General features: G+C 51.7%; 1 protein-coding gene across 8 annotated transcripts in view; it reads left to right on the top strand.

Moving 5' to 3' along the window:
* The window catches only part of LOC119198388 (histone-lysine N-methyltransferase 2C-like), a 40,177-nt gene that overhangs the window by 13,277 nt on the left and 1,408 nt on the right, over positions 1–25,492 (top strand). Inside the window, exons 16-75 of one of the 8 annotated variants that reach the window (XM_062559183.1) lie at positions 79–180; positions 554–679; positions 955–1,074; positions 1,160–1,264; positions 1,354–1,458; positions 1,529–1,710; positions 1,819–1,983; positions 2,115–2,218; positions 2,304–2,366; positions 2,460–2,562; positions 2,992–3,095; positions 3,177–3,296; positions 3,408–3,506; positions 3,752–3,861; positions 3,963–4,164; positions 4,273–4,350; positions 4,528–4,563; positions 5,380–5,505; positions 6,624–6,656; positions 7,067–7,198; positions 7,608–7,922; positions 8,488–8,561; positions 8,683–9,183; positions 9,559–9,693; positions 10,732–11,239; positions 11,334–12,184; positions 12,277–12,525; positions 12,601–12,878; positions 12,958–13,094; positions 13,203–13,580; positions 13,684–14,100; positions 14,224–14,556; positions 14,683–14,794; positions 14,876–14,942; positions 15,037–15,100; positions 15,388–15,620; positions 15,711–15,983; positions 16,327–16,434; positions 17,447–18,301; positions 18,410–18,667; positions 18,947–19,129; positions 19,214–19,375; positions 19,509–19,641; positions 19,715–19,826; positions 19,904–20,079; positions 20,241–20,344; positions 20,433–20,573; positions 20,886–20,931; positions 21,021–21,136; positions 21,218–21,310; positions 21,387–21,575; positions 21,660–21,787; positions 22,763–22,958; positions 23,035–23,244; positions 23,741–24,114; positions 24,220–24,332; positions 24,438–24,574; positions 24,648–24,775; positions 24,858–25,062; positions 25,179–25,295. In XM_062559183.1, coding sequence (XP_062415167.1) covers positions 79–180; positions 554–679; positions 955–1,074; positions 1,160–1,264; positions 1,354–1,458; positions 1,529–1,710; positions 1,819–1,983; positions 2,115–2,218; positions 2,304–2,366; positions 2,460–2,562; positions 2,992–3,095; positions 3,177–3,296; positions 3,408–3,506; positions 3,752–3,861; positions 3,963–4,164; positions 4,273–4,350; positions 4,528–4,563; positions 5,380–5,505; positions 6,624–6,656; positions 7,067–7,198; positions 7,608–7,922; positions 8,488–8,561; positions 8,683–9,183; positions 9,559–9,693; positions 10,732–11,239; positions 11,334–12,184; positions 12,277–12,525; positions 12,601–12,878; positions 12,958–13,094; positions 13,203–13,580; positions 13,684–14,100; positions 14,224–14,556; positions 14,683–14,794; positions 14,876–14,942; positions 15,037–15,100; positions 15,388–15,620; positions 15,711–15,983; positions 16,327–16,434; positions 17,447–18,301; positions 18,410–18,667; positions 18,947–19,129; positions 19,214–19,375; positions 19,509–19,641; positions 19,715–19,826; positions 19,904–20,079; positions 20,241–20,344; positions 20,433–20,573; positions 20,886–20,931; positions 21,021–21,136; positions 21,218–21,310; positions 21,387–21,575; positions 21,660–21,787; positions 22,763–22,958; positions 23,035–23,244; positions 23,741–24,114; positions 24,220–24,332; positions 24,438–24,574; positions 24,648–24,775; positions 24,858–25,062; positions 25,179–25,295 — 11,424 coding nt within the window. Of the gene's footprint in view, positions 1–78; positions 181–553; positions 680–954; positions 1,075–1,159; positions 1,265–1,353; positions 1,459–1,528; positions 1,711–1,818; positions 1,984–2,114; positions 2,219–2,303; positions 2,367–2,459; positions 2,563–2,991; positions 3,297–3,407; positions 3,507–3,751; positions 3,862–3,962; positions 4,165–4,272; positions 4,351–4,527; positions 4,564–5,379; positions 5,506–6,623; positions 6,657–7,066; positions 7,199–7,607; positions 7,923–8,487; positions 8,562–8,682; positions 9,184–9,558; positions 9,694–10,731; positions 11,240–11,333; positions 12,185–12,276; positions 12,526–12,600; positions 12,879–12,957; positions 13,095–13,202; positions 13,581–13,683; positions 14,101–14,223; positions 14,557–14,682; positions 14,795–14,875; positions 14,943–15,036; positions 15,101–15,387; positions 15,621–15,710; positions 15,984–16,326; positions 16,435–17,446; positions 18,302–18,409; positions 18,668–18,946; positions 19,130–19,213; positions 19,376–19,508; positions 19,642–19,714; positions 19,827–19,903; positions 20,080–20,240; positions 20,345–20,432; positions 20,574–20,885; positions 20,932–21,020; positions 21,137–21,217; positions 21,311–21,386; positions 21,576–21,659; positions 21,788–22,762; positions 22,959–23,034; positions 23,245–23,740; positions 24,115–24,219; positions 24,333–24,437; positions 24,575–24,647; positions 24,776–24,857; positions 25,063–25,178; positions 25,296–25,492 lie in introns of all 8 variants that reach the window. The other 7 variants (XM_062559188.1, XM_062559181.1, XM_062559182.1 and 4 more) reach the window with 7 other exon arrangements.

The following is a 25,492-nucleotide window of genomic DNA, read 5'->3' as shown; positions in this document are numbered from 1 at the left end:
AACTGGTGTTCTGCCCTGATTTCCTCCTAGTGCTCACCTGCAGGTGACTGAGCTGTCCTGCTATCTGTTTCTCCCCAGACCCCCCCAATCACTTTGCTCCCCCTCACACCTAAAATTGGAATGGGTAAACCAGCCATAACAAAGAGGAAGTTCTCCCCCGGTAAAGCCAGGATCAGACAGGTCAGTGACCTTTAACCTCTGTGTTATGATCTCATTCAGGTCCCGCTTCATTCATGCCTGAAAGGGGGCGTGGCTTATCTCTGTGGTTAGTCTCCATAAAGGCCGCTATCATTTCCCCCCTCCACCATGGAAATAACCAGTATTTCTGCTCTTTATTTGTTGTGAATTACACAAACGTTGTCTTGTTTGGGTTTGTGACGAGCCGCACACATCTTTAATTTAAATGTTAAAACTGTTTTAAACTAAATGTTTAAAACTCCTCCAGGAGGTGCGTCAGGACGACTGCCGCTTCCAGCGCTACTTCATATATTTATATATTTTATTTTGCTCCTATCTTGCCCTCCATCCCTCACACACACACTCACACACTCAGGGTTCGTGGTGGAGTAATCGCAGGACAGTCAGCCCCCCCTCATCATCACAGGATTCCATGGGAGAAGCTGGGTGGGACAGCCTCATGCCCCGTCCCCCGGGCCCCCCCCTCTGGAGCATGAAAGTGGTAAAGAAGCACATTGTTTTGTTATTACCAAGAGTATATGTTATTAATAATAATGGATAAAGTATCACAGTGAGCAGTAAAGGTTTGAATCAGACTATGACACCACAATTATGACATCACAACACTTTGATCTAACAACCTTGATAATGACATCATAGATCAACAAACAACTACAAGTGTTCAATTGTACTGTACACAAACTTTATCATACACACACCGAATTCTGGACCTTCACGAGCCATGATGTCATTGTACTTAAATCCTTCTGCTCTCAGGGTCGAGGGTCAGGGTTCCCAGGGAGACGAAGATCCAGAGGAGGTTTAGGAGGAGCAGGAAGAGGAGCGAGAGGGAGAAGTCGTCTGAAGACTCAGGAGAGTCTGAGTGTGTCGCCAGGAGTAAGAAAACACACACTCACTCACTCACTCACTCTCTCACACGGAGGATATTGATGACTGCTGTGTGTGTGTGTGTGTGTCTCAGGGTGTGTACGTGGAGCCGTTCCAGCCGAAGGAGGAAGAGGAGGAGAACTCGATGCACAACACGGTGGTGATGTTCTCCACCTCGGACCTGTTCACCCTCAGACAGGTAAGTGCTCCTCATGAGAGGAGTCACTCACTATGTGTGTGTGTGTGTGTGTGTGTATACATGTATGTAACATGTGGCTGTGTGTGCAGGACATGTGTGTGGTGTGTGGGAGCTTCGGTCGTGGTGCTGAGGGCCGCCTGTTGGCCTGTTCTCAGTGTGGACAGTGTTACCATCCCTACTGTGTCAGCGTGAAGGTCAGTGAAGCCTCTTTGCTCCTCGTCCACCTCCGGGCTCAGTGACCTCAACCTGAGCTTCTGTCTGCAGGTCACTCGGGTGGTGCTGACCAAAGGGTGGCGCTGCCTGGAGTGCACGGTGTGTGAGGCGTGTGGCGAGGCCAGCGACCCTGGGAGACTGTTGCTATGCGACGACTGTGACATCAGCTACCACACCTACTGCCTGGACCCGCCCCTTCTGACTGTCCCCAAGGGAGCCTGGAAGTGCAAGTGGTGGGTCACCCGAGTGTGTGTGTGTGTCCTCTCTGATGGTGCATGTCTGTGTTGGTCCTCAGATGTTTTGTGTGTGTGCGTCCACTTTGACGGGGTGTGTGTCCTCAGGTGTGTGTGGTGTGTGAAGTGCGGCTCTGCCTCCCCCGGCCTGCACTGTGATTGGCAAGAAAACTACAGTCGCTGTGGACCGTGTGACAGTCTGAGCCGCTGCCCCCTCTGCCAGAGACATTACACACAAGACGACCTGATACTGCAGTGTCAGCAGTGTGACAGGTAACGCGCACACGCACACACACACACACGCACACAGACATTAAATAAGTAAACAGTAAATAACTGAGCAATAACGCGTAACGTAACTTTTGTGTGTGTGTGTGTGCGTGTGCGTGTGTGTGTGCGCGCAGGTGGGTCCACGCTGTGTGTCAGGGCTTGACCACTGAAGAAGAGGTGGAGGCTGCGGCGGACGAAGGCTTGGACTGCCAGCTGTGCCGGACACACAGCACTAGTGGTAAACACACAACTGTCCTACTGAGCTTGACTCTGATTGAAAGCTTGGACGCGTGCTTGGTATTTATCTGATGTCGGTGTTTCAGGGCGGTCAGACAGGTTGGACTCGCCCTTCACGGCTCAGATCATCTCCAGGATCAGAGAACCAGGTCAGAGACTCGTCTGTGGAGATACCAAATGTTTCACAGCTTGAGTATAAAATACATCCTTCATGTGATGATAATGAATGTTTGTGTGTGCAGATGTGAAGACCTACACTCAGGACGGAGTGTGTCTCACAGAGTCGGGTCTCTCTCACCTGCAGTCTCTGGTGGAACCTCTCACATCACCGCGCAGCTACCGCAGGTGAGCCGGCTCTCCTCACCCCGTGTATTCAATGGTTGATGATTCATTTATAACTAAAAATCATCAACCTGGGAACTGGAGTAATGATGGTCTCCAGATATCCAGCTTTAAGAAGTTGTGCATCAAAATGTAATATAAATGTAATGTATGAAGCCAAACAATGTAGGAAAACTTCCAAGCTTCACATGAGTGCCAAGGTGACTACATCTCTCACATGTGACTCGTCTGTTTGCATCAATCATCAGCTGATAGTCTTTATTGGGAAGCTGTATTTACCTGAACAGGTATACGAGGCCGGATTCAGACTCCTTCAGGTCGGCTGGATGTTTAGGCTCCGCCTCTTGGGTCAGTGGGGTGGAGCTTCAGTAGACCTGTTGGCAGGTTAACAGTGAGGACTTTGATAAGTTGTTTCTTGTCTTCTTCCTGCAGGTGTAAACCCAAACTGAAGCTGAGGATCATCAACCAGAACAGTGTGTCTGTTATGCAAACTCCAACTGACACCGACCCCCCCTGCAAGCAGGACCCCAGCAGAGGTCAGAGGTCACACACACACACACACACACACACTGGTCGCTTTGTTTCTTGTCAAAAACAGCATCCGATGTTTTCTCCAGGTGACTTGGAATGTGAGATAAAGTCTGACTCCAGCCCCGAGCGAGACCACGATGACGTCACAAAGGAGTGTCCGGTTGCCGATGGCAGCCAGAAGAGGAAAAGGAAACCCTACAGGCCTGGTGAGGAGTTACAGGACAGAGAATCTCAGCCTAATCGCCATCCGGTGATGGGACACGGCAGGCTGTCAACTTCATTCCCATGATGCACCTGTCTCCCCGTCTGTCTCTCAGGTATCGGTGGGTTCATGGTGCGTCAGCGTGGAGGGAAATCTGGTCCAAGCAGAATCAAACTGTGCAGAAAAGATTTAGGGAGGCTGCTGGGTAACGAAGGTGAAGCTTTGTTAATGTTAATGTTATTATGACGTAACGGGTGGTTATTGATCGGCTAAACAACGAGTTCCACTGTCATGCGTTTAGTCTCAGTTCAGTGAACACAAGAACGTTACAACGTGCATCTGAGATTTGGTGCTAAACTAATAAATCCACATGTTTGAGATCAGCTGCTTTATGAAATGCATGATCCATTACACCTCCAGTTATTATGGTCTGTCATACATGAGGCCTTTTGCTTGCAGACGTTTCCATGGAGACGCTGTTACCTGCTGAGCAGAATATTGAGAAGGTGAAGAAGAGGTACAGAAAGAAGAAGACTAAGCTGGAGGAGGCGTTCCCTTCCTACCTGCAGGTAGGAACACACACACGCACACGCACACACACACACACACGCACACACACACACACACACACACACACACACACTGTAAATCTGATTGTCTCTCTCTTCAGGAGGCGTTCTTTGGTCGAGTTCTTCTAGACGTGAGCCGACAAGCAGACACAAGGCGGGACTCGGGGACGCCGGGTGCCGGCAAACCAGGAGCAACGATGGGTGAAATAGAAAGCCCCGCCCATGGATTGCATAGCCCCTCCCCCTCAGGCCTTGCACTTGGCACCGTGGGGACCCACGCCATGAAGAAGGAGGGACCGCTGCGTGAGTTTTTCATTTATTGAAATCTTATTTGCATTTCTTCAACTTTCATTTGTGTTTGATTGTGAATCACGTGTGTGTGTGTGTGTGTGTGTGTGTGTCACTGTCCAGACATGTCGGAGGACACTCTACTGGATCTGTCTGATGTTCTCAACACTGATCCTCACATTCTGGGCTCAGGACACACAGGTAGAGACACAGCCAAATACATCTGGGTGACTGGTTCCCCCCCCCCCCTCTACCCCCCCGCCCCTTCCTCTAGTGTGTCTTCATGGCTCTGATCACGAAAGTCTCTTTAGTGTCCAGATGGAAACAGTGCAGTGATACCAACGAAGAAGAGTGTTCACACTGTCCATTTGTTTTCAGGTCACTTCCAGGTCGAACGCTCCCTCTCTCCGTTTGGTAAGACCTCCATCTCCTGCAACTCCTTCTGTGCCTCCTTCTCCTGCAGATGTCCCTCACTGATTGTCTTCTCCTGCAGATGTCCCTCACTGCTCTTCTTCTTCTGCAGATGTCCCTCACTGATTGTCTTCTCCTGCAGATGTCCCTCACTGCTCTTCTTCTTCTGCAGATGTCCCTCACTGATTGTCTTCTCCTGCAGATGTCCCTCACTGCTCTTCTTCTTCTGCAGATGTCTCTCACTGCTCGTCTTCTTCTGCAAATGTCCCTCACTGCTCTTCTTCTTCTGCAGATGTCTCTCACTGCTCGTCTTCTTCTGCAGATGTCCCTCACTGCTCTTCTTCTTCTGCAGATGTCTCTCACTGCTCGTCTTCTTCTGCAGATGTCCCTCACTGCTCGTCTTCTTCTGCAGATGTCCCTCACTGCTCGTCTTCTTCTGCAGATGTCCCTCACTGCTCGTCTTCTTCTGCAGATGTCCCTCACTGCTCGTCTTCTTCTGCAGATGTCCCTCACTGCTCTTCTTCTTCTGCAGATGTCCCTCACTGCTCGTCTTCTTCTGCAGATGTCCCTCACTGCTCGTCTTCTTCTGCAGATGTCTCTCACTGCTCTTCTTCTTCTGCAGATGTCCCTCACTGCTCTTCTTCTTCTGCAGATGTCCCTCACTGCTCGTCTTCTTCTGCAGATGTCCCTCACTGCTCGTCTTCTTCTGCAGATGTCCCTCACTGCTCGTCTTCTTCTGCAGATGTCTCTCACTGCTCGTCTTCTTCTGCAGATGTCCCTCACTTCCTGTTTATCTGTCTCTTCTTCTTTATTTCGCAGCCGGTCTGGACATTGGCTTGATTGCTGGTGACAGGACAGGAAGTGGTGGGCGTGGCCTGAGGGCTGTTCAGGAAGAGCCTCTCGATGCCATCTTAAGTCCAGAGCTCGACAAGATGGTCGCTGACGGTGAGACTTTTTCAATTAATATCTTTAATCAGCTCAAACCGCTTCTTTGTCTAACTTTTGTTTCATCAGAAGTTTACATCCATTCATCGTGAACCTCTCATCTGGGGTCGGGTCGCGGGGCAACAGCTCCAATAAGAGAACCCCAAACTTCCCTTTCCCGGGCCTCATCTAGCAAGGCGTTCCCAGGCCAGTGCAGAGATATAATCTGTCCTGGGTCTTCTTGGGGCCTCTTCCCAGCTGGACGCGCCTGGAACACCTCCCAGGGGAGGCGTCCAGGGGGCATCTTACCAGAAGCCCAAACCACCTCCACTGGCTCCTTTAAACGCAAAGGAGCAGCGGCTCTACTCCGAGCTTCTCAGCCTTCTATCTCTAAGCCGCTCTCCTGAGGAAAGCCATTTGACCTCTTGTACCTGTGACCTAGTTCTTTCGGTCATGACCCATCCTTCATGACCATAGGTGAGGGTAGGAATGAAGATTGACCCGTAGATCGAGAGCTTTGCCTTTCGGCTCAGCTCTTTTCTTCACAACAGTGCGGTAAAGCGAGTACAAAACCGCCCCCGCTGCTCCGATTCTCCAAGATCACACTCAAAGTAGTCAATCCATCGGGTTCCTGCCTAGAACATTTAGACGTGCTGGTCCTCATCCCATCCGCTTCACACTCGGCAGCGAACCGCTCCAGTTGGAGGTCACAGACAGAAGATGCCATCAGGACCACATCATTTGGAACAAGCAGTGACGAGATCTGCAGACCCATAAACCACCTTCTTCTTAAATCCGTGGTTTGACTCTTGGCCGAATCCTCCTTTCCAGCATCTTGGAGTAGACTTTTCCAGGGACTGTGTGATCCCACTGTTATTGGCACACACTCTTTTTGAAGAGTGGTCTGACCCAGACTGAAGAGGCGCGTCATCCAAGACCCCCAACACGCATGGCCTTCAGCATCTCTGGACGGATGTCATCATCGGAGTTGTTTGACTACCTTCTAGTTTCTAGTTCCCAGCAGCCTCTGTGTCTCTTCATAAATCTATAAAGCATGTGACAGTATGCTTATATAGACCCATGGATAAGTAATCACTCATGTAGAACCGTTAACTCATCAGTCATATGTTGTTTTTCAGGAGCCATCCTCAGCAAACTGTACAACATCCCAGGTGAGTCCTGATCATGTGACCAAAGGAGACTTCCTCCATATTTATATGTTGTATAAACCGCTTACTGAATATCATCCACATCACATCAGATTGTTTCTAAATGTCAGGAAAAGACACTACTGGAATCTAATCTACAAATACTATAAAGCAATATTATGACTCATCTTTGTCTGCACAGATAAAAGATTTAAACACAGCTAGAAGAAGCTACCAAACGTTGTGGAGTTAGATTTTTACCCTCTGAAGCTCATTGTGTTCTGAACTCGTGTTATATCGTGATGTCATCATTTATGGCGAATATCAGAGTCCCTATTGGATCGCTGGATAGGGAGATTAGATTAAGTTTGTGTGTGTGTGTGTGTGTGTGTGTGTGTGTGTGTGTGTGTGTGTGTGTGTGTGTGTGTGTGTAGAGCTGGAGGGAAAGGACGTAGAGGAGGTCTTCACTGCTGTTCTCAGTCCAAACCGCAGCATCAACCAACATTCTGAGCAGAGCCAATACACACAAACCTCTGTTGGGAGCAAGACAAACACGCACCACACAGGTACACACACACACACACACACACACACACACACACCCAAGACAGACACTTCTCAAGTACAAATAGACACACTCGATTGGATGCTGTTACAGTTTTTACCCATAGCTACGAATATGAGACTAAAAGATAAATCTGACTGTACATTGACTGCTGCAACTCGACCCTGATTCTGACCCCAACTCGACCCTGATTCTGACCCCAACTCGACCCTGATTCTGACCCCAACTCGACCCTGATTCTGACCCCAACTCGACCCTGACTGCACTCTGACTACATTCCCACGTTACTCCAGCTGAACCCAACGGAAAGCATTATCAATCAGATTCAGTTAATGTAACTGAAACAATAAAAGGTTAAGTATTATTCAGATTATTATTACCCATTTGATAATTAAACCTCTGTCCTTCAGCAACAACTATGTTTCCTCGCCTGCCGCTGATGAACGGCCTGACGGGAGCTCCTTCTCGTTTTCCTAACACTCCCGTGATATCCAGCGGCGCCCAGAGTCCAACGGGCTTTAGGGTACCGCCTCCAGAGAGCACAGCCCCCGGGCTGGCCTCAACCAATCGGGTGTCAGCAAGAGGAGGCGAGCAGGACGTCATGTCGACCGCTCAGAGGGGCATGTTGAAGTGGGAGAAAGAGGAAACTCTGGGAGACATGGCGACTGTCGCTCCGGTCCTCTACTGTAACACCAAGTTCCCCCAGCTGAGAGAGCAGCACCCTGGTACACACACACACACACACACACACTGCAACACTTAGGGTGATAAGTGGATAGAGCACAGAACATGTGAGTTTGTATCGATACACGGAAGCCAAGTATTCATATTTTATTCCATAAATGATCAACTTTTAAAAATCAATTGCTTTTTTTTCAGTCTACTAGGTGGTGCTGTGATGCTTTGTGGTTAGCACGGCATGATTGGTAGGAGGTTGGTCAAAACCAAAATGGAGAAATGCCAGAAAGCTAATAGACAAAGCTACCTTCCAAATGTGAGCGAGCTAAGAAAATACCACAATCGATCGCCCCGTGTGAGGCGTCAACACAACGTCTCTCTTGTACAAGTTGCAGTAAGGTGCAACATTTCTAACTGTTGGTCAGTTTGTCTGCGTCACAACTCATTTTGCTGAAATAAAAATGATTGAAGTGAGATGAACAGACTGTCAACATATTTGATGGCCAACAGACAATAAAGTGTGTAGTATGGTGATAATATGGTATCTCCCTGGTGGTTCCCACCTCTAGTGACTACAGCATCTAACCACTGAGGTCCTTATGTGTGTCTCAGACTGGTCCACCAGAGTGAAGCAGATAGCCAAGCTGTGGAGGAAGGCCAGCTCTCAGGACAGAGCTCCCTTCGTGGTGAGTTTTCCTTTTCACGCTGCAGCTGATCATTCATGACAGAAAGGGACACAACGAGGTTCACATATTTGGTCGTTTGGTGAAGTACGGAAAACATTTTGTTTTCATTTTTCTCCACCAGCAAAAAGCTCGTGATAATCGGGCGGCGCAGCGTATCAGCAAGGTGCAGCTGTCAAACGAGCAACTCAAGCGCCAGCAACATCATCTGCAATTGCAGCAGCAACTTCATCCGCAGCAACAGCAGCAACTTCAGCAGCAGCAACATCAGCAACTTCAGCAGCAGCAACATCAGCAACTTCAGCAGCAGCAACATCAGCAACTTCAGCAGCAACATCAGCAGCAACTTCAGCAGCAACATCAGCAGCAACAACATCAGCAGCAGCAGCAGCAACTTCAGCAGCAGCAACATCAGCAACTTCAGCAGCAACATCAGCAGCAACATCAGCAGCAACATCAGCAACATCAGCAGCAACAGCTGCCCCATGGAGAGCATTTACCTCCACTGCCTCTACCGCTGCTTCAAGGACCTTTTGACCCGGTTTCCTTGGAGACGGAGGTAGCGTTTAAGGACCCACTGAGGCCCAAAGAGTCGGAGCAGGAGCAGGAGTGGAAGTTCAGACAGGTAACCAGTGTTTCGGTGTGTTTGTCTTTATTGCATCTCCACCCATGACTTAGAGAGAGAGAGAGAGAAATCAACACCAGACTCTGTTCTTGTAATTAAAACATCAGCTTATTGTGATTTACAGAACAATATGTTGCTTCACGTAGTTCAATGACCAACTTTTGTCCAATCATTCCATTGGATGGTGTTGGTTTCCCACTCTGAGTAGTAACCATGGTAACAATCAGGCTGCATGTTAGGGGGGGAGCAGTGCCTCACTGGGCGATGGGGTCATGTGACTTTTACTATCATTGTGTCATGGATGAAGATGATTTGCATGCTGAGCCTCACTCACTGACTCCAACTAATATCTGTGATGTCATTGTCATTGAAAAGGGGGAGGTAAAAGACAGATGGGGAGCCGGTAAGAAGAGGCAGGAAAATCCCCCCCAAAGCAAAGCCCTAAAATCACCAACAGATAAAGATTGTCCCTACCAGGCATCTGTAGCAGGAGGTGGCAAAGAGGCTCTGGTAAGATCTCAAGGCGAACTCGTTCCAGGGAGACTTCCTGACCCTCCAAACCCTCTTTCTCTTCCACAGCAACATGCTGCTGGTCCACACACAGTTTTCACTGGGTTCACCTGGAGGTCAAATTCTGGCTAGCAAGGTCAAGTGTATTTGTGTAGCACAACAACAAGGCAATTAAAAGGCTTCACATAAATCCTAAGAAGCATCAAAATGTAAAAACAATAATACACATAATAGTTCATATTTAGCAACAAATTACATTTGTCACATTATTGATTTGTTGATTTACAAAGAATCAAACTTCTTTGATTCATGATTTAATTTAATGAAGTAAATAAATTGCCATCTTCTGAAATGTTATTTTTGCAGAATATCTCTGTTTAGTGTGAACCTGGTCCAGTTAGATGTTTATAATATTATTATTATTATTATTACTCACTCTGTAGAGGTGTCAGTGATCCGTCAAACATGGACCCACGCTTCTCATCTCTGGGATTGAGGGACACTGATTGCAGTGAGGCTGACTTTATTCTCACTCTGAATGTTGTTCTGCTGCCGTCCTTCAGCGCCCAGAACCGGGTTCTTTTCTTCTCTCCTGGCCTCGTCGTACCAAACCAGCAGAACCACTATGAGCCATTATGAGCCGCTAGATGACAAGTAGCCTGGGACCAGTTAGTAAATAGCTATAGTGGTAGTCAGCCTGGTGTTGTGGCTTAACATCAGACCCCCCCTCATGATGGAGAGGCCATGTGACAGGAAGTCCAAAATAAGGTGTGTGTGAGTGTGTGTGTGCTGAAGGATGACCGCAGCTTGACATTACCATGAACAGGTACGATTAAGCAGGTGAGAGACAGTCAGCAGGGAGGATACATGATAGCCCCCCCCCCCCCCCCAACACATCACACCCCCCCTCCAGCATATTACATGATGTCACGCTGCATGCTGTAGCCTCCATTCATCACTGATATCATGAGACAGCGAGCACTACGAGCGGCCAGCTCACGTAGAGACGCTGACTCGTCTTTTCCTTTTGTCTTCTAGCAAATGCGTCAGAAGAGCAAGCAGCTGGCCAAGATGGAGGCCAGCCAGAAGCTGGAGCAGGTGAAGAACGAGCAGCTCCTCCAGCAGAGGCAGCTCGCCGGCCGCCTTTCTCCAGACGGGGGCAGCCGGAGCCCCCCGGCGACGGGCAACGCCTCCCCCCTCCATCCGCCGGGGTCCAGCCACCAGAGCTCGGGACTGGCTGATGACGTCTTCCTCAGACCACAAGCCCCTCCCCCCCCTGGCTTCTCCTCGCTCCCTCACTCCCCCCTCCCCTCCTCTCCCCTCCATCAGCCGCCCTCCTCACCTCAAATGTTCTCTCCGCCCTCCTCTCGTCCCTCCTCACCCTGGGAAGCCAACGTTAAAGTAGCGGGGCCTCCTCGACCCCCCTCCTCGCAGCAGCGCCACGACTCCCTCAACTCCTCCCCGGCCCACGATGCCTTTGGTTCTCCTGCTCCGTCACCCGACTCAAAAACCTCTGATGTCTCTCGGACCCTTGGACCCCAACCAGGTAACCCCCCCCATAGCGTTGCTTCCTTATCTCCTCTCAGAGGCCGTGTCCTTCCAGTTTACTCCTCCCATCAACGTCTGTTTTCTCCTCCTAGGACTGCAGCAGAGCAGGGCGTGCATGATGAGCCCCCCCTCTGGCTCCGCCCCCGACCCTACAGCTCGACACGTTGGTCTCCGAGGAGCTCCGGGGTACCAGGCGACTCCTCATAGCAGCAGTAGCATCGGAGCGGCGGTTTCTGAGCTATACGCTTGTGGTGATGAACTGGTGCATGCTGGGTTATTCAAAGCCCCCATGCCTCCTCCACACCAGTCTCAACTGGAGGTGTGTGGTACCACAGGAGGAAGGAGGGACGTGGGCTTTGCTCTCTCCCAGTCGCAGGACCCTTCCTTCCCCTCCAGTCCACTGTCTGCACTGGGCTCCCCCCACCGAAGCCCCTATTCCCAGACGCCTGGCACCCCCAGACCTGACTACAGTCAGCAGATCACTGACTCCCCTTTGACCTCTCGGCCCTCGCCTGACCCCTATGCCAATCCTCAGACTCCTGGTACGCCACACCCTCATTCTGAGCCCTACCTCACCACACCGCCTGCACTTAGACTGGACCAGTACAACCAGAACTCCACGAGCAGGCGTCCGTCCCCCTCCCACCCAAACATAGACCCATACGCTTCCAACCCGGGGACCCCCCACCCCTGCATCACGGAGCACTTCCCTCGATCGCCTCAGCGGAGCAGCGACCCCTACACCCGGCCCGACGGTACCTCACAACTTCTATTGGACCCCTACGTCCAGCAGCCCTTGACGCCCCGACCCCAGAAGGGCCCAGAGCCCTTCAGCCAGGCCCTAAAGGAGATCTTTACTCCTCAACTGGCAGGATCCGGTTCCTCCCCTTTGGTTCAAGGGCTGTCTGGAGAGACGGTGACCTTCAGCCCGACACACCTCAAGGTAACGGACGACACCGCACGTCACATGGAAGTAAGAGCTGTCGCCTGAATGTGTGTCCGAACTAGTGCATGTTTCATTTATTCTCTCTTCAGATGCAGCGGTCTCCAGGAAGACAACAACAGCAGGACTTATTTCCCACAAACAGCCAGAACCTGATGCACCACGGAATGTCAGAGGACCGCGTCTTTCTGTCGGGTCAGAATCCTGGTGAGGACCCCTTTGAGCAAAGTCACATGACACGGACGGACAACTCATCGACCAATAAGATGGCCGCGGCGCCTTTAGACGGATCGATGAGCATGCTGCCTCAGCTCGGTGATTCGGAGGAGAAGCTGAGACAGGTACGGGTTCGTTTGGGGGCCGGTTGCTTCTGGTTCTTGACTTCCTCTGAGTTCTCGGGTTCCCTCTGTGTGCAGCGGCAGCGTCTCCGGCAGCTCATCCTGAGGCAGCAGCAGCAGAAGAGCGCCTTACGGCAGGAGAAAGGGCTCCAGGAAGCACCTTCTGGACCCGCCCCTGGTTCTGCCCCACCACAACACTGGTCCCAGCCAGACACCTCTCTTGCTCCCCGAATAGACCCGTTTGGACGTCCCCCACCCCCGTACCCCGCCACACTGAGGCCTCGAGGGGGGCTACCCCTGGACCAGCAGAGGGGGTTGCCTCCCAAAGAGCTGCCAGTCCGAGGACCGGCTCAGAGGTGAGAAGAACCCTCAAAACCTGGACTTGACCTGATGACGTGTTCAGCTTCATTCATCTCTTCCTTTTCCTCCTCTCAGGTTTGGTGTTCCACCTGTAGCTCCAGCAGGTCTCCGGGACTCCTTCTCACGGCCCCACCAGGTAGCGGCGCCTGGTTCTGGGCTCGGTTTGATGGAGTTTACTGGAATCCGCTCCACTCCGCCCCACATGATGTCTGGTGAGCCAATGAGTTCTCTATATGTGTATACATGTATATTCACAATACATTTATATTGATTTAGTTCTGTAAAGTCACTGATACCCCCCGCCCCCCCAAATCCTGCAGGTGTCCCCCAACCTTTCCTCCCCAGCTCCCTCCCCCTCCAGCAGCACAGCATCATGGGTCAGCCTTACATTGAGCTCCGACACCGGACCCCGGAGAACCGCCTGAGGCTGTCCTTCTCTCTGCCAGAGGCCCCCTCACTGCCCTCCCCCAGAAACCCCCAGCCGTTTGGGGTGAGACCCGGTCCAGGGACCAGGATGGGAGAGGCAATGGTGATGGAGCAGCTGAACCAGCAGCACTTGGTTCATGCGGGGGGGCTTACTCAGAACAGAGAGGCCGTCCTCCATGAGGAGCATCTGGAGGACTCTGCTGTGAAGGACCTTGAGGACGTGGAGGTGAAGGATCTGGTGGACCTCAACCTGAACCTGGACCCTGAAGATGGTAAGAGCCCTACTTGTGGATCCTCAGAACCGGGATGGCGTTAATGATCACGTTGAGGATCAATCTTCAATCTCTAACCCTAATGATCCGCTCTTTGTTTCAGGTAAGGAGGACTTGGATCTGGGTCCCAATGACCTCCACCTCGATGACTTCCTGCTGTCGGGAAAGTTTGACCTGATCGCCTACGCTGACCCTGAGCTCAACCTGGAGGACAAGAAGGACATGTTCAACGAGGAGCTGGACCTCGGGGAGCCGTTGGAGGAGAAGGACGGAGGAGCCTCAAGAAAGACAGACGGCAACGCTCACCTAATCGGCACAGTCAAATCGGAGGGTCACGACGGCCCCTCAGCTACCCAGCAATCTACATCTCATCCTGGGGTCGTCCCCTCCAGCAGACCCCCCGGACCTCCGGGAGCTCCAGTATCCGAGGTAGCAGGCGCTGGTTCTGCTCGCCTCAAGTCCCAAGAAGAGGCTTCGTCATCGGGTTTGGCTTCCAGGGTTCACCCCCCTCTGGCTGGAGGTAACGACTTTCATCATTTTGTTTTTCTACTAGATTATTGATTGTTGTTTTTAGTTGATGGTTTCTATCCATATTATTGATCAATGGTTATTCAGCTGAAATGTGACTTTGTCTCATCTGCAGGTCAACAGTCGCTCTTCATGCAGCAGCCAAGACCATTCGGAGCCTCCTCCTCAGCACTCAGCCTCCAACCTCAGGGTCACAGCAGTCTGACCCCTCAACCGGCCCAGCCTTGTCTCCTTCTAAGCCCTCAGACCCAGCTCCCACACCAGGGGGCCGTCCTGCCCCAGCATATGGACATGGACCAGGACCAGCACAGGCCCCTTCTCCTCGAGGAGCAGCCGCTCCTCCTGCAGGACCTCCTGGACCAGGAGCGGCAGGAGCAGCAGCAGCAGAAGCAGATGCAGGCCATAGTCAGGCAGAGGCCCACCACAGAGCCCGTGTTACCCAATATGGGTAAGACCTGTACACTGACAGACCAGTTTCATCTTTTACAATTGTTGTCCTGGAAGGTGGTATGCTTTCAACACACAGGTGGTATGCTTCTCAATGTGTGTGTGTGTGTGTGTGTGTGTTCAACAGACTTTGACTCCATCTCTGACCCCATCATGAAGGCTAAGATGGTGGCTCTGAAGGGCATCAACAAGGTCATGACCCAGGGCAACCTAGCGCTTAACCCTGTGGTCATCAACAGGTAGGATGACCTCTGACCTCTTTTACAAAGTTGTTTCCATCTTTATTAAAGACTAACAAACCGTGCATGTGTGTGTTTCAGGTTCCCACAAGATGCGGGTTCTCCGGTGGCTCCGGGTCCAGAGGGGCCTCCTCAGTCAGTGGTTCAGGTGTGTAGAAGCAGGACGACATGATGAGAACTATCGGTGGGTTTGTGTTAAACATGAATATGTTCATGTTCTACGTGTCTCCTCTTCTCGTCAGGATGGGAAGAGGAGCCCCCAGTTGGTGCGACCGAAGCCCCCCAGCTTTGGCCCAGGCTTTGGCAGTGAGTATCAGAGCATAAGACACCGATGTTAAATAGACAGGAAAACGAGAAGTTAATCCCCAAAGACGCCTCCTTCAGACTGGAGTGTGATGCACTAGGAGCCGCAAGGTTGGTGGTTCGAATCCCGGCTGCCCCATGTGACATGTCAAAGTGTCCCTGAGCAAGACACCTGACCCCTAAATGCTCCTCAGGCAAAGTGTAACGCATGGGTTATAATGCGATGTAAGTCGCTTTGGACAAAAGCGTCAGCTAAATGACATGTGATGTAACTGTCGTGTCTCCTACAGACGAGTCTCAGCGCCCTCAGTACGAGGAGTGGTTGGAGAAGACCCAGCAGCTACTACAGATGCAACAGCGCCTCCTGGAGGAGCAGATCGTAGCTCTACGCAAGACCAAGAAGTCTCTGTCGGCTAAACAGAGAACAGCCAAGAAGGCGGGCCGAGCCCTGAGCGAGGAGGACTCCGCCCAACTCTGCAGCATCACAGAGCAGCAGGGGGCGGTCCAGAAGCAGCTGGAGCAGGTACGGGTCACAGTACTGTCGCCATGGTTACACAGGGGTGCACCATGCTCCTGGTGAGCATAACACGGATATCACTGTGATGTTTGTCAGATCCGGAAGCAGCAGAAGGATCATGCCGAGCTGATTGAGGACTACAGGACCAAGCAGCAGCAGAGACACCCACACCTGGGGGGCCCCGCAGTGGCACGGATCACAGCCGCCCCCCCTGGTTGGACCCCAGAGGGAAGGGCCACCGGGTTGATGGGTCAGAGAATGCCGTCCGTCCTGTCTAAAGGGCCCCGGCCCCCCCCAGCAGTGTTCCAAGGGGGCCCCACCGGAGGACCCAATGGAGCAGCAGGGGATGCAGCGGCTGCCCCCCCACAGGTAACTCACCTGGAGCTCTACTGATGTCTGACTCATAAATCACATGACTTCAACACAGGGAACAAATGTAACCCATCCAACCATTAGGAGACATTGTGTTCATTGGGTTTTAAGACTAATTGGATTAAGAAGCCAGGAATTGTTTGATCACTTTTAACGTAATGCATTGATTAAGTGGTGTGATTTACAGCATACGGAAGATGAAAATGATTAGTTCAGTACAAGTTTCTGTTGTAAATATTTAATGATCAGAGAAACAACCACAAGTTTTATTGACCCTGTCCTTTAGTGTGACTCTTACATATCAGCACACTCAGCTGATTCCTGTCTCCACCTCCTGCAGGTGAAGTTTCACGATAACAACCCGTTCAGTGAGGGTTTCCTGGAGAGGGAGAGGAGGGAGAAGCTGAGGGAGCAGCAGGAGAGGCAGAGAGTTCAGCTCATGCAGGAGGTGAAGCATCAAACCATCATCACTCAGAACAGCAAGTACAGACACAGCTGTTCATCTGTAGGGAACAGGAAGTAGTATCACACAGCTGTTTATCTGTAGGGAACAGGAAGTAGTATCACACAGCTGTTCATCTGTAGGGAACAGGAAGTAGTATCACACAGCTGTTCATCTGTAGGGAACAGGAAGTAGTATCACACAGCTGTTCATCTGTAGGGAACAGGAAGTAGTATCACACAGCTGTTCATCTGTAGGGAACAGGAAGTAGTATCACACAGCTGTTCATCTGTAGGGAACAGGAAGTAGTATCACACAGCTGTTCATCTGTAGGGAACAGGAAGTAGTATCACACAGCTGTTCATCTGTAGGGAACAGGAAGTAGTATCACACAGCTGTTCATCTGTAGGGAACAGGAAGTAGTATCACACAGCTGTTCATCTGTAGGGAACAGGAAGTAGTATCACACAGCTGTTCATCTGTAGGGAACAGGAAGTAGTATCACACAGCTGTTCATCTGTAGGGAACAGGAAGTAGTATCACACAGCTGTTCATCTGTAGGGAACAGGAAGTAGTATCACACAGCTGTTCATCTGTAGGGAACAGGAAGTAGTATCACACAGCTGTTCATCTGTAGGGAACAGGAAGTAGTATTACACAGCTGTTCATCTGTAGGGAACAGGAAGTAGTATCACACAGCTGTTCATCTGTAGGGAACAGGAAGTAGTATCACACAGCTGTTCATCTGTAGGGAACAGGAAGTAGTATCGCACAGCTGTTCATCTGTAGGGAACAGGAAGTAGTATCGGACAGCTGTTTATCTGTAGGGAACAGGAAGTAGTATCGCACAGCTGTTCATCTGTAGGGAACAGGAAGTAGTATTACACAGTTGTTTATCTGTAGTGAACAGGAAGTAGTATCACACAGTTGTTTATCTGTAGTGAACAGGAAGTAGTATCACACAGCTGTTCATCTGTAGGGAACAGGAAGTAGTATCACACAGTTGTTCTTCTCTCAGGTGGAGCGTCATTGCTTCCTGAAGCAAAAACTGGAGCTGGAGCAACAAGGCCTCTTGGGAGCCTCCATGGCTCCTGGAGCTGGAGTAGCGTCCGTTCCCCCATCTGGAGGGCCTGCCGGGGCAGCTCCTGCCCCTGGAAGTGACAGTCCTTTCTTCAGTTCTGAGCTGCCCCAGGACTTCCTCCAGTCTCCCTCAGCAGCTAAACCCCCCCCACAGCACCAGAGCTTCACAGGAGGACCCCTGCCTCCTGGCCCTCTGCTGCCCGAGGCCATAACAGAGGGGGGCAGGGCTGAGCATCCCGTAGACCTCCACACCAGGCCCAGGCTCTCAGGCCCCCCTGGGCCGTCAGCTCAGGAACAGGTACCAGCTGTGATGGGAGCAGAAGTTAGAACCCCCTTCCATCCTGGAGGTCAGGCGTATCAATTTGGACATGAGCGCTCCTCTTCCTCCCCGTCTACCTCCCTCCCCCCATCCTTTGCCTGCTACTCTTCTGGAGTTCCCGGCTCTCTCATGCGGCTTTACTCCGACATCATCCCCGATGACAAACCGAATAAGAAGAGGAACAGAAAGCGGGAAGGAGACGAAGCGGCAGGCGGAGGAGGAGCCAGGACGCCGTTATCCTCCTACTCTGATGACACGACGGCTCCGCCCACACCAGCTGTGTCAGACACTTCCTGCTCCACCCCCACTCGGGGCAGCGTGGACCAATCAGAACTGTGCTTTTCTCTTAACTCCTCCCTATCTGGTCTGGCTCCATCATCAGAGCTGGAGAGGCAACTGTCTGTCATGTCTGCAGCCCAGCAGAGGGGATCGGTCCTGGGCGTGGACTGTCACAGAGGTCATCTGGAGGTCAAGGTCAGTAGCTATCAGGTCACTTGGAGAAATCAATAAGCTGTGATATTTTTTGTATTCATGTGGTATACAGTCAGCTGAGGTTGTTGGTTTGTGCCCATGTCCTATCAGGAGGAGCATGGGGAAGGAGGAGCATGTGGTGGAGGCATCGTGAAGGAGGAGGAGGGTCAAGGTGCTGGAGTCTTCCCCCCTTCTCCTTACGGTGGAGACAGTGGGAAGGAGCTACTGAGACACCTGCTGAAGGACAAGATTTCTCCAGCCAACTCCCCGTCACCCACTGACCAGGCCCCGCCCACAACCCGCCGCCAGCTGTCCAATGAGAGCGTCCGGTCTGAGGACGAGGACAGGCCCCGCTCCCATGGCAATATGGTGAGGGGTTAACTGAGCAATTAGACTATTAGCTATTTATGCTAGTTGCGAGCTAGGTGAGTCAATGATGCCCAGCTTTTAAACTTGTTCTGAATTAAGTGATAATTAGAAAGGCTGACTATGAGCTAGCGGTGAACTAGGAGAGGATTTTTATTACTCTGGTATGTGACGATGTGGTGGTTTCAGGTCACCTCTGAATCAAGTGCAGTGTGTTGAGAAAGCGTGTTAGTTTATCATGAAGTGGTTACTCGCCATGACGTCATGATACCGGTCCTTCAGGTGGACGGTCCAGATCTCCTGGACTCGTCTGGTAAAAAGAAGCCTCAGCGCTGTAAGAGACTCGCTCGGCCGGAGAAAGACAAAGCTTCCAAGAACAAGAAGAGGAAGAAGGAGGAGGAGGAGGAGGAGGAGACAACGCTCCGATCCTCCTGCTCTGAGCCGCTCACCACACACCTCACACAGGTACCGAGAGTCCGAGGGGAGGATACAAAATGATTTCTCTTCTTCAGCACAATTTCTCACCACTGAATTGATTGGTGCCCCCAGCTGTCGGTGTTGCCCCTGATGGAGCCGCTTCTGAAGGTGGATCTGAGTCTGTTTGCCCCGTTTGGAAGTTCCTCTCTGGGCCGAGACTCCAGACTGACGGGCTCCTTTGGTACCGGCTGCCTGGAGGGGGTCACAGACTACTACTCCCAGCTCATATACAAGGTACTAGTACACGCTACTACCAAGTACAACTACTCCCAGCTCATATACAAGGTACTAGTACACGGTAGTACTACACCTGCAGTATTACTACCTGGACTTCACAGAGTCTCGTGTCCATCTTGTCCCCCTCCAGAATAACCTCAGTAACCCCCCCACCCCTCCGGCCTCGCTGCCCCCCACACCTCCACCCGCCTCCAGGCAGAAGCTGGTGAACGGCTTTGCTTCGACGGAGGAGCTGGAGAGGAAGGAGGTGTCTGAGCAGGAGGGTGAGTGCTCTGCTCCACACGTCAAGGAGAGAAGCTGATCTTGGTCTAATCATCGGTTTGGGCAATTTTTCAGTAAAAGATGGAAAGAAAAGGGAGGGGCTTCTTGCTCTAAACCACGCGGCCAGGACAGTTGATGTTCCCGCCTCCCTGCCGACCCCCCCCCACAACAACCAGGAAGAGCTCAGGTAAGCTGCTCCCATCGTTTACACCTGTTCTTAGTTTATGTGTAGAAACACCTCCTCTGACAGGTTCTCCTCCACAGGGTCCACGACTCGTCAGGGCGCGACAGCCCAGCAGGCTACGTCCCCTCGTCCTCCCCAGAGAGCGTGGCGGACATGGAGGTCAGCAGGTACCCCGACCTCTCCTGGGTCAAACTGGAGACACCATCGCCCTGCCTTTCGCCTACACTACCCATGATGCCCTGCGCCTGGGAAAAAGGTCAGTGACTGAATACCAGTGTGACGGGTGCTTGGTACTTTGTTGGGGTTGTTGTTTTTATGTGAATAGAAAAGATCAACTTGTCATTAAAGTATGTGTGTGTGTGTGTGTGTGTGTGTGTGTGTGTGTGTGTGTGTGTGTGTGTGTGTGTGTGTCCGTAGTGAAACAAGAAGTGAAGGTGGAGCCTAACCATCAGCGCCGCCCCTCATGCTCTAACACTGACCTGGTAACCATAGCGATAACCCTGAACCCTGTTGCAGCTCAGGTAACCGTCTCTCTCTGTGTGTGTGTGTGTGTGTGTGTGGTCATGTGTTGCCCCTCCCTCCTGATGACATCACTGTGACTGTGTACAGAACGTAGCCGATGTGATGACGGCGGTTGCTGAGCTGCTGCGGGTCCCCCCCCCCTCCAACTACCAGCTGAGCAGAGCTGCTGTTCCTGCTGGACGGGGCTCTCTGGCTCTGCTGGCCGGAGTGAGAGTGCCGCTCACACAGGTGGGTCCAAGGTCCAAAGCTGCAATCTTCAGCTCCATTTTGTCTTTAAGCCGAATGAGAGAGAAGAGTTAATAACGTCAACGCGTCACATTCACATAATGTTTAAATATTCTGACAAATAAAGTTCATTGTTCTATGAAGATCGTACTTGCATTAATATGCTATTATGTTATCAGTAGCATAAAATGGTAGAAAGTTGCAATAAATTTGCACAACACAAATTTGATATTGTGACAGCCACAGTGTGTATTTCTATTAGTACACAAAGTATGTAGTGAATAAAAGGGATTAAGACACACTGTTTGTGTTCAGAGTTCAACAGGAAACAATCAGCAGAGACCAGCAGCAGGAACCACAGGTATGTGAACACACACACACACACACACACACACACACACCTGTGATCTACTGCTGAAAGCTCTTGTGTGTGTGTGTGTTACCCTTCAGCTGTCAGAATGGACTACATCCAACATGGCGGCACATCTACTGCCAAGTCTCAGTGTTGCACCAACTGCAAGGTGCTCCTGGGAAACGGAGTCCAAATTGTCAAGGATCTTAAACAGGTTGGAGGCCGTAGAGACCTGCGTTGACTCAGTGAAAGAAACCAAGGTGTCCGACAGGAAGTGACTGTGTGTGTGTTACAGGAGGGTCAGTCCAGCTCCAGCTGGCTTTTCTGTAGTCCAAACTGCTCTGCTCTCTACACATCGGACCTGCAGCACAGAGGAGCTGGGAACAAGGTGAGGGATCACGTTGATACTGTTTGATGATGTCATGGCGTGCCATTGACCCCTCATGACGTCCTTCTGTCCGCAGGCTGCTGTCTCTGAGCACCCCCCTCCCAGCAGAGTGCAGCACCTGTACACCAGCAACATGTCCTCCATCGCCGTCCACTCCCTCCTCCACACACCCTCCTCACCTGCCCCAACCTCCTCCCCACCCCTCTCTTTCCCCCCCGCCTCTGCCATCACCATGGAGACCAGGCCCCGCGTGGACCACCTCAAGGTGGGTGTTGTTCCTGACTTGATAACCAAAGGTTGTAGCTAATCTCCTGGTGGATTGATTCCATGACTCTGTGCTTTTCTTAAGGTGACGGTGAAGTTGAAGCCCCGCCCCCGGGCGGTCCCAGTCGGAGACGACGCGCTGGCGTCTCGCCACGGGAAAAAGTCCAAGTGTAACCGCTGGAGACGCTGGAGTTTTAGCATCACTCTCAGCAGGTTTGTCTGTTAGCTTCAGACAGAGCGGCTTAGCTTATTAGCTGTTAGCATTACAGCCTGTTGATCAATTTCAATTCTTTTTATTTTGTGTTGCCCCAAACCACAAATGATGAATTTGCCTTCAGGGGCTTTACAGTCAAATTCAAGAAAAAAGGAAGAAACCTTAGAGGACCCATCTATCGGGGTGGATGTCATGTGTACACAACGAACAACGTAAAAGTATTTCAATCAGGTCTGTGAATCGAATGTATTGTACTGAGAGCAGGACCACAGCAGGGACACCACCATCAGGTAGAAGCACCACCTTCAGAGAGAGAGAGGACCAACGATCAACTGCCTCTGCAGCAGGGTTCAATGATCAATGAGGTCCAGCAAGAGGAGACGAGATCTTGGTCGTAGTTTTCGCTGTTTTATGATGAACTCAAAATCCTGACTGAAGTCACATGATTGTTTTGTACAAAGTCACATGATTGATTTGCGACCGGGACATTGGAGACCTGGAGTAGGTGTCCAGGTAACACCTGGAGCTAGAGTAGGTTTCTTAAGAAGAGGTGTATTTAAAGATACCTTGAAGCACTGTGGTACGAGTCATGTGACCTACACCGAGGACGAGAACATCCTTCTTCTGTGCTGCTCTATGGAGGCTTGTTGAGGCTGACCCTGTGTACACAGAGTGGGATCTAACCACCAGATGCCACAGCTGTCATAAACATTCAGAATGAGGACCTGAGGCCTGGTGCACACCTACAGAGGGTTATTCTCTAGTTGGGGTCAAAGGTTAGTCAGAAATAGCTGCTACTCCACATGGTCTACATCTTCAGGCGGGTAGTGGGGGGGGGGGGTGAAGTCTTACCTATTGGACATGTCGCCGTGGAAAATTAAGAAAACATTTTTTTTAAATAAAAACGCACACCTCTGGGCGGGAGGGGGGCGCCCCCTGTTATATATAACATATACATATCTTTTTTACTGCAGGGGCACTTCCATCCCTAACGAGGCTGTCGCCATGCCAACGGAGGAGGAAGTGGACATTCTATTGAGTAAACTGGGGGCGTGTCTTCGTCCCGACCCGCTACCCAAAGACCAGCGGCGGTGCTGCTTCTGCAACCAGCAGGGGGACGGCGCCACGGACGGACCGGCCAGGCTGCTCAACCTGGACCTGGACCTGTGGGTGAGTCTGGACCCGGAACCGGCACCGAGATCTGAAGCCACCGAGAAGCTGAGTTGAACCCGTCTCTGTGTCTCAGGTCCACCTGAACTGCGCCCTGTGGTCCAGCGAGGTGTACGAGACTCAGGCCGGCGCTCTGATCAACGTGGAGCTCGCTCTGAGGAGAAGTCTCTCTCTGCGCTGCGCCTTCTGCCAAAGGACGGGCGCCACCACGGGCTGCAACCGCCTCCGCTGCACCAACACCTACCACTTCACCTGCGCCCTGCAGGCCCACTGCACCTTCTTCAAGGTACAGCACGCACACACACACACAGTAACACACACACACACACACACACACACACAGTAGCACACACACACACACAGTAGCACACACACACACACACACAGTAGCACACACACACACACACACACAGTAGCACACGCACACACACACACAGTAACACACACACACACACACACACACACAGTAGCACACGCACACACACACACAGTAACACACACACACACACACACACACAGTAACACACACAGTAGCACACACACACAGTAGCACACGCACACACACACAGTAACACACACACACGCACTCACACACATGCATTAACACACACAGTAACACACACACACACACACACAGTAGCACACACACACACACACACAGTAACACACACACACATGCATTAACACACACAGTAACACACACACACATACACACACACACACAGTAGCACACACACACACACAGTAACGCACACACACAGTAACCCCCCCCCCCCCTCCAGGACAAAACCATGCTGTGCCACCTCCATAAACCTCGGGCCGTTCCTCTCGGAGCCGAGCGCTCCTCCAGCAACTCGCCCTCCTCCACCCCTTGTCCGACCTTTGACCCCGTGGCGGCGTGCGACCCCTACGACTGCGAGCTGCGTTGCTTCGCCGTGTTCCGCCGGGTGTTCGTGCAGCGGGACGAGGCGCGGCAGATCGCCGCCGTGGTGCAGCGCGGCGAGCGGCAGCACACCTTCCGGGTCGGCAGCCTGCTGTTCCACGCCATCGGGAGGCTCCTCCCACACCAGATGAAGGCCTTCCACAACAAGGCGGCCATCTTTCCTATCGGTTTCCATACAAACCGCATCTACTGGAGCATGCGTCACAGCAACAGGTTTCCCATGATGCTTTGCCTCTGCATTAATATCATCACATCATCCATTTAATCCGATCAATCAGTTGTTAACATTTAAAACATAACTGTGACATCACCGTTCAGACGCTGCAAGTACGTGTGCTGCATCGAGGAGGACGAGGGGCGGCCGCTCTTCAAGGTGAAGGTGCTGGAGAAAGGACATGATGACATCATACTGACCGGAGCAACACCCAAAGGTAAACGTCACCTGCTCATCCTCAACAGGACCCGCCTTCTTGGAGCAGGCATGGCAATCCAAAAGACCTGTGGACATAATTGTGTGTGTGTGTGTGTGTCTCCAGCTGTGTGGGACCAGATACTGGAACCAGTGTCCCAGATCAGAGCATCTAGTGGAACCCTGAAGCTATTCCCAGTTTACCTAAAAGGAGAAGATCTGTTTGGACTGACGACGTCTGCAGTGACCCGAATCATCGAATCCGTAGGTCTCACACACACACACACACACACACAGGAATGAACCATTGTCATCATACTGACTTGTGTGTGTTTAGCTGCCAGGTGTGGAGACCTGTGAGCGTTACACCTTTCGTTATGGAAGGAACCCGCTCATGGAGTGGCCTCTGGCCTTCAACCCTTCTGGCTCGGCCCGATCCGAACCCAAAGCCTCCCAGACCAAGAGGTAACACACCTGTACTGGTGGATACACACACACACACACACACCTACCTGTGCTCCCACACTCACTGCGTGTCTCCCTGCAGACCCAACCTGCTGACCAGCATTGCCCCCAGGTGTCAGGGCTCGGTGGGCTCCATCGTGGGCCTCGTGCCCGGCGTCATCTCTCTGTCTCCCGGGGAGTCGGTGGCGGCCGCCGCTCACCTGGGACGCCACTCCAAGGCGGCTCAGTACCGACGCATGACGGCGGAATGGAAGACCAACGTGTACCTGGCCCGCTCCCGCATCCAGGTGAGAAAGTGACCATGTGACCTTGTCACACATGACTGAAGGACGGTGGCTGATCGGTGTGTGTGTGTGTGCGCGTGTGTGTGTGTGTGTGTGTGTGCGTGTGTGTGTGTGTGCAGGGTCTCGGTCTCTATGCAACCAAAGACATTGAGAAATGCACCATGGTCATCGAGTACATCGGCACCATCATCAGGAGCGAAGTAGCCAATCGCAAGGAGAGGCTGTACGAGTCACAGGTAACACACACACACACACACAAGGGCACACACACACACACACACACACACAGGGGCACACACACACACACACACACACACACACAGGGGCACACACACACACACACACACACACACAGGGGCACACACACAGATGTAAAGCTCATTATTCTGTCTAGCTCCTTCTTTTTACTTGTTTGCATCAACACAAATGTTGA

The sequence above is a fragment of the Pungitius pungitius genome, chromosome 19, assembly GCF_949316345.1.
Source record: "Pungitius pungitius chromosome 19, fPunPun2.1, whole genome shotgun sequence".
NCBI lineage: Eukaryota > Metazoa > Chordata > Actinopteri > Perciformes > Gasterosteidae > Pungitius > Pungitius pungitius.
The sequence above is the reverse complement of the archived record's forward strand: the minus strand, read 5'-3'. Positions and strand labels throughout refer to the sequence as shown.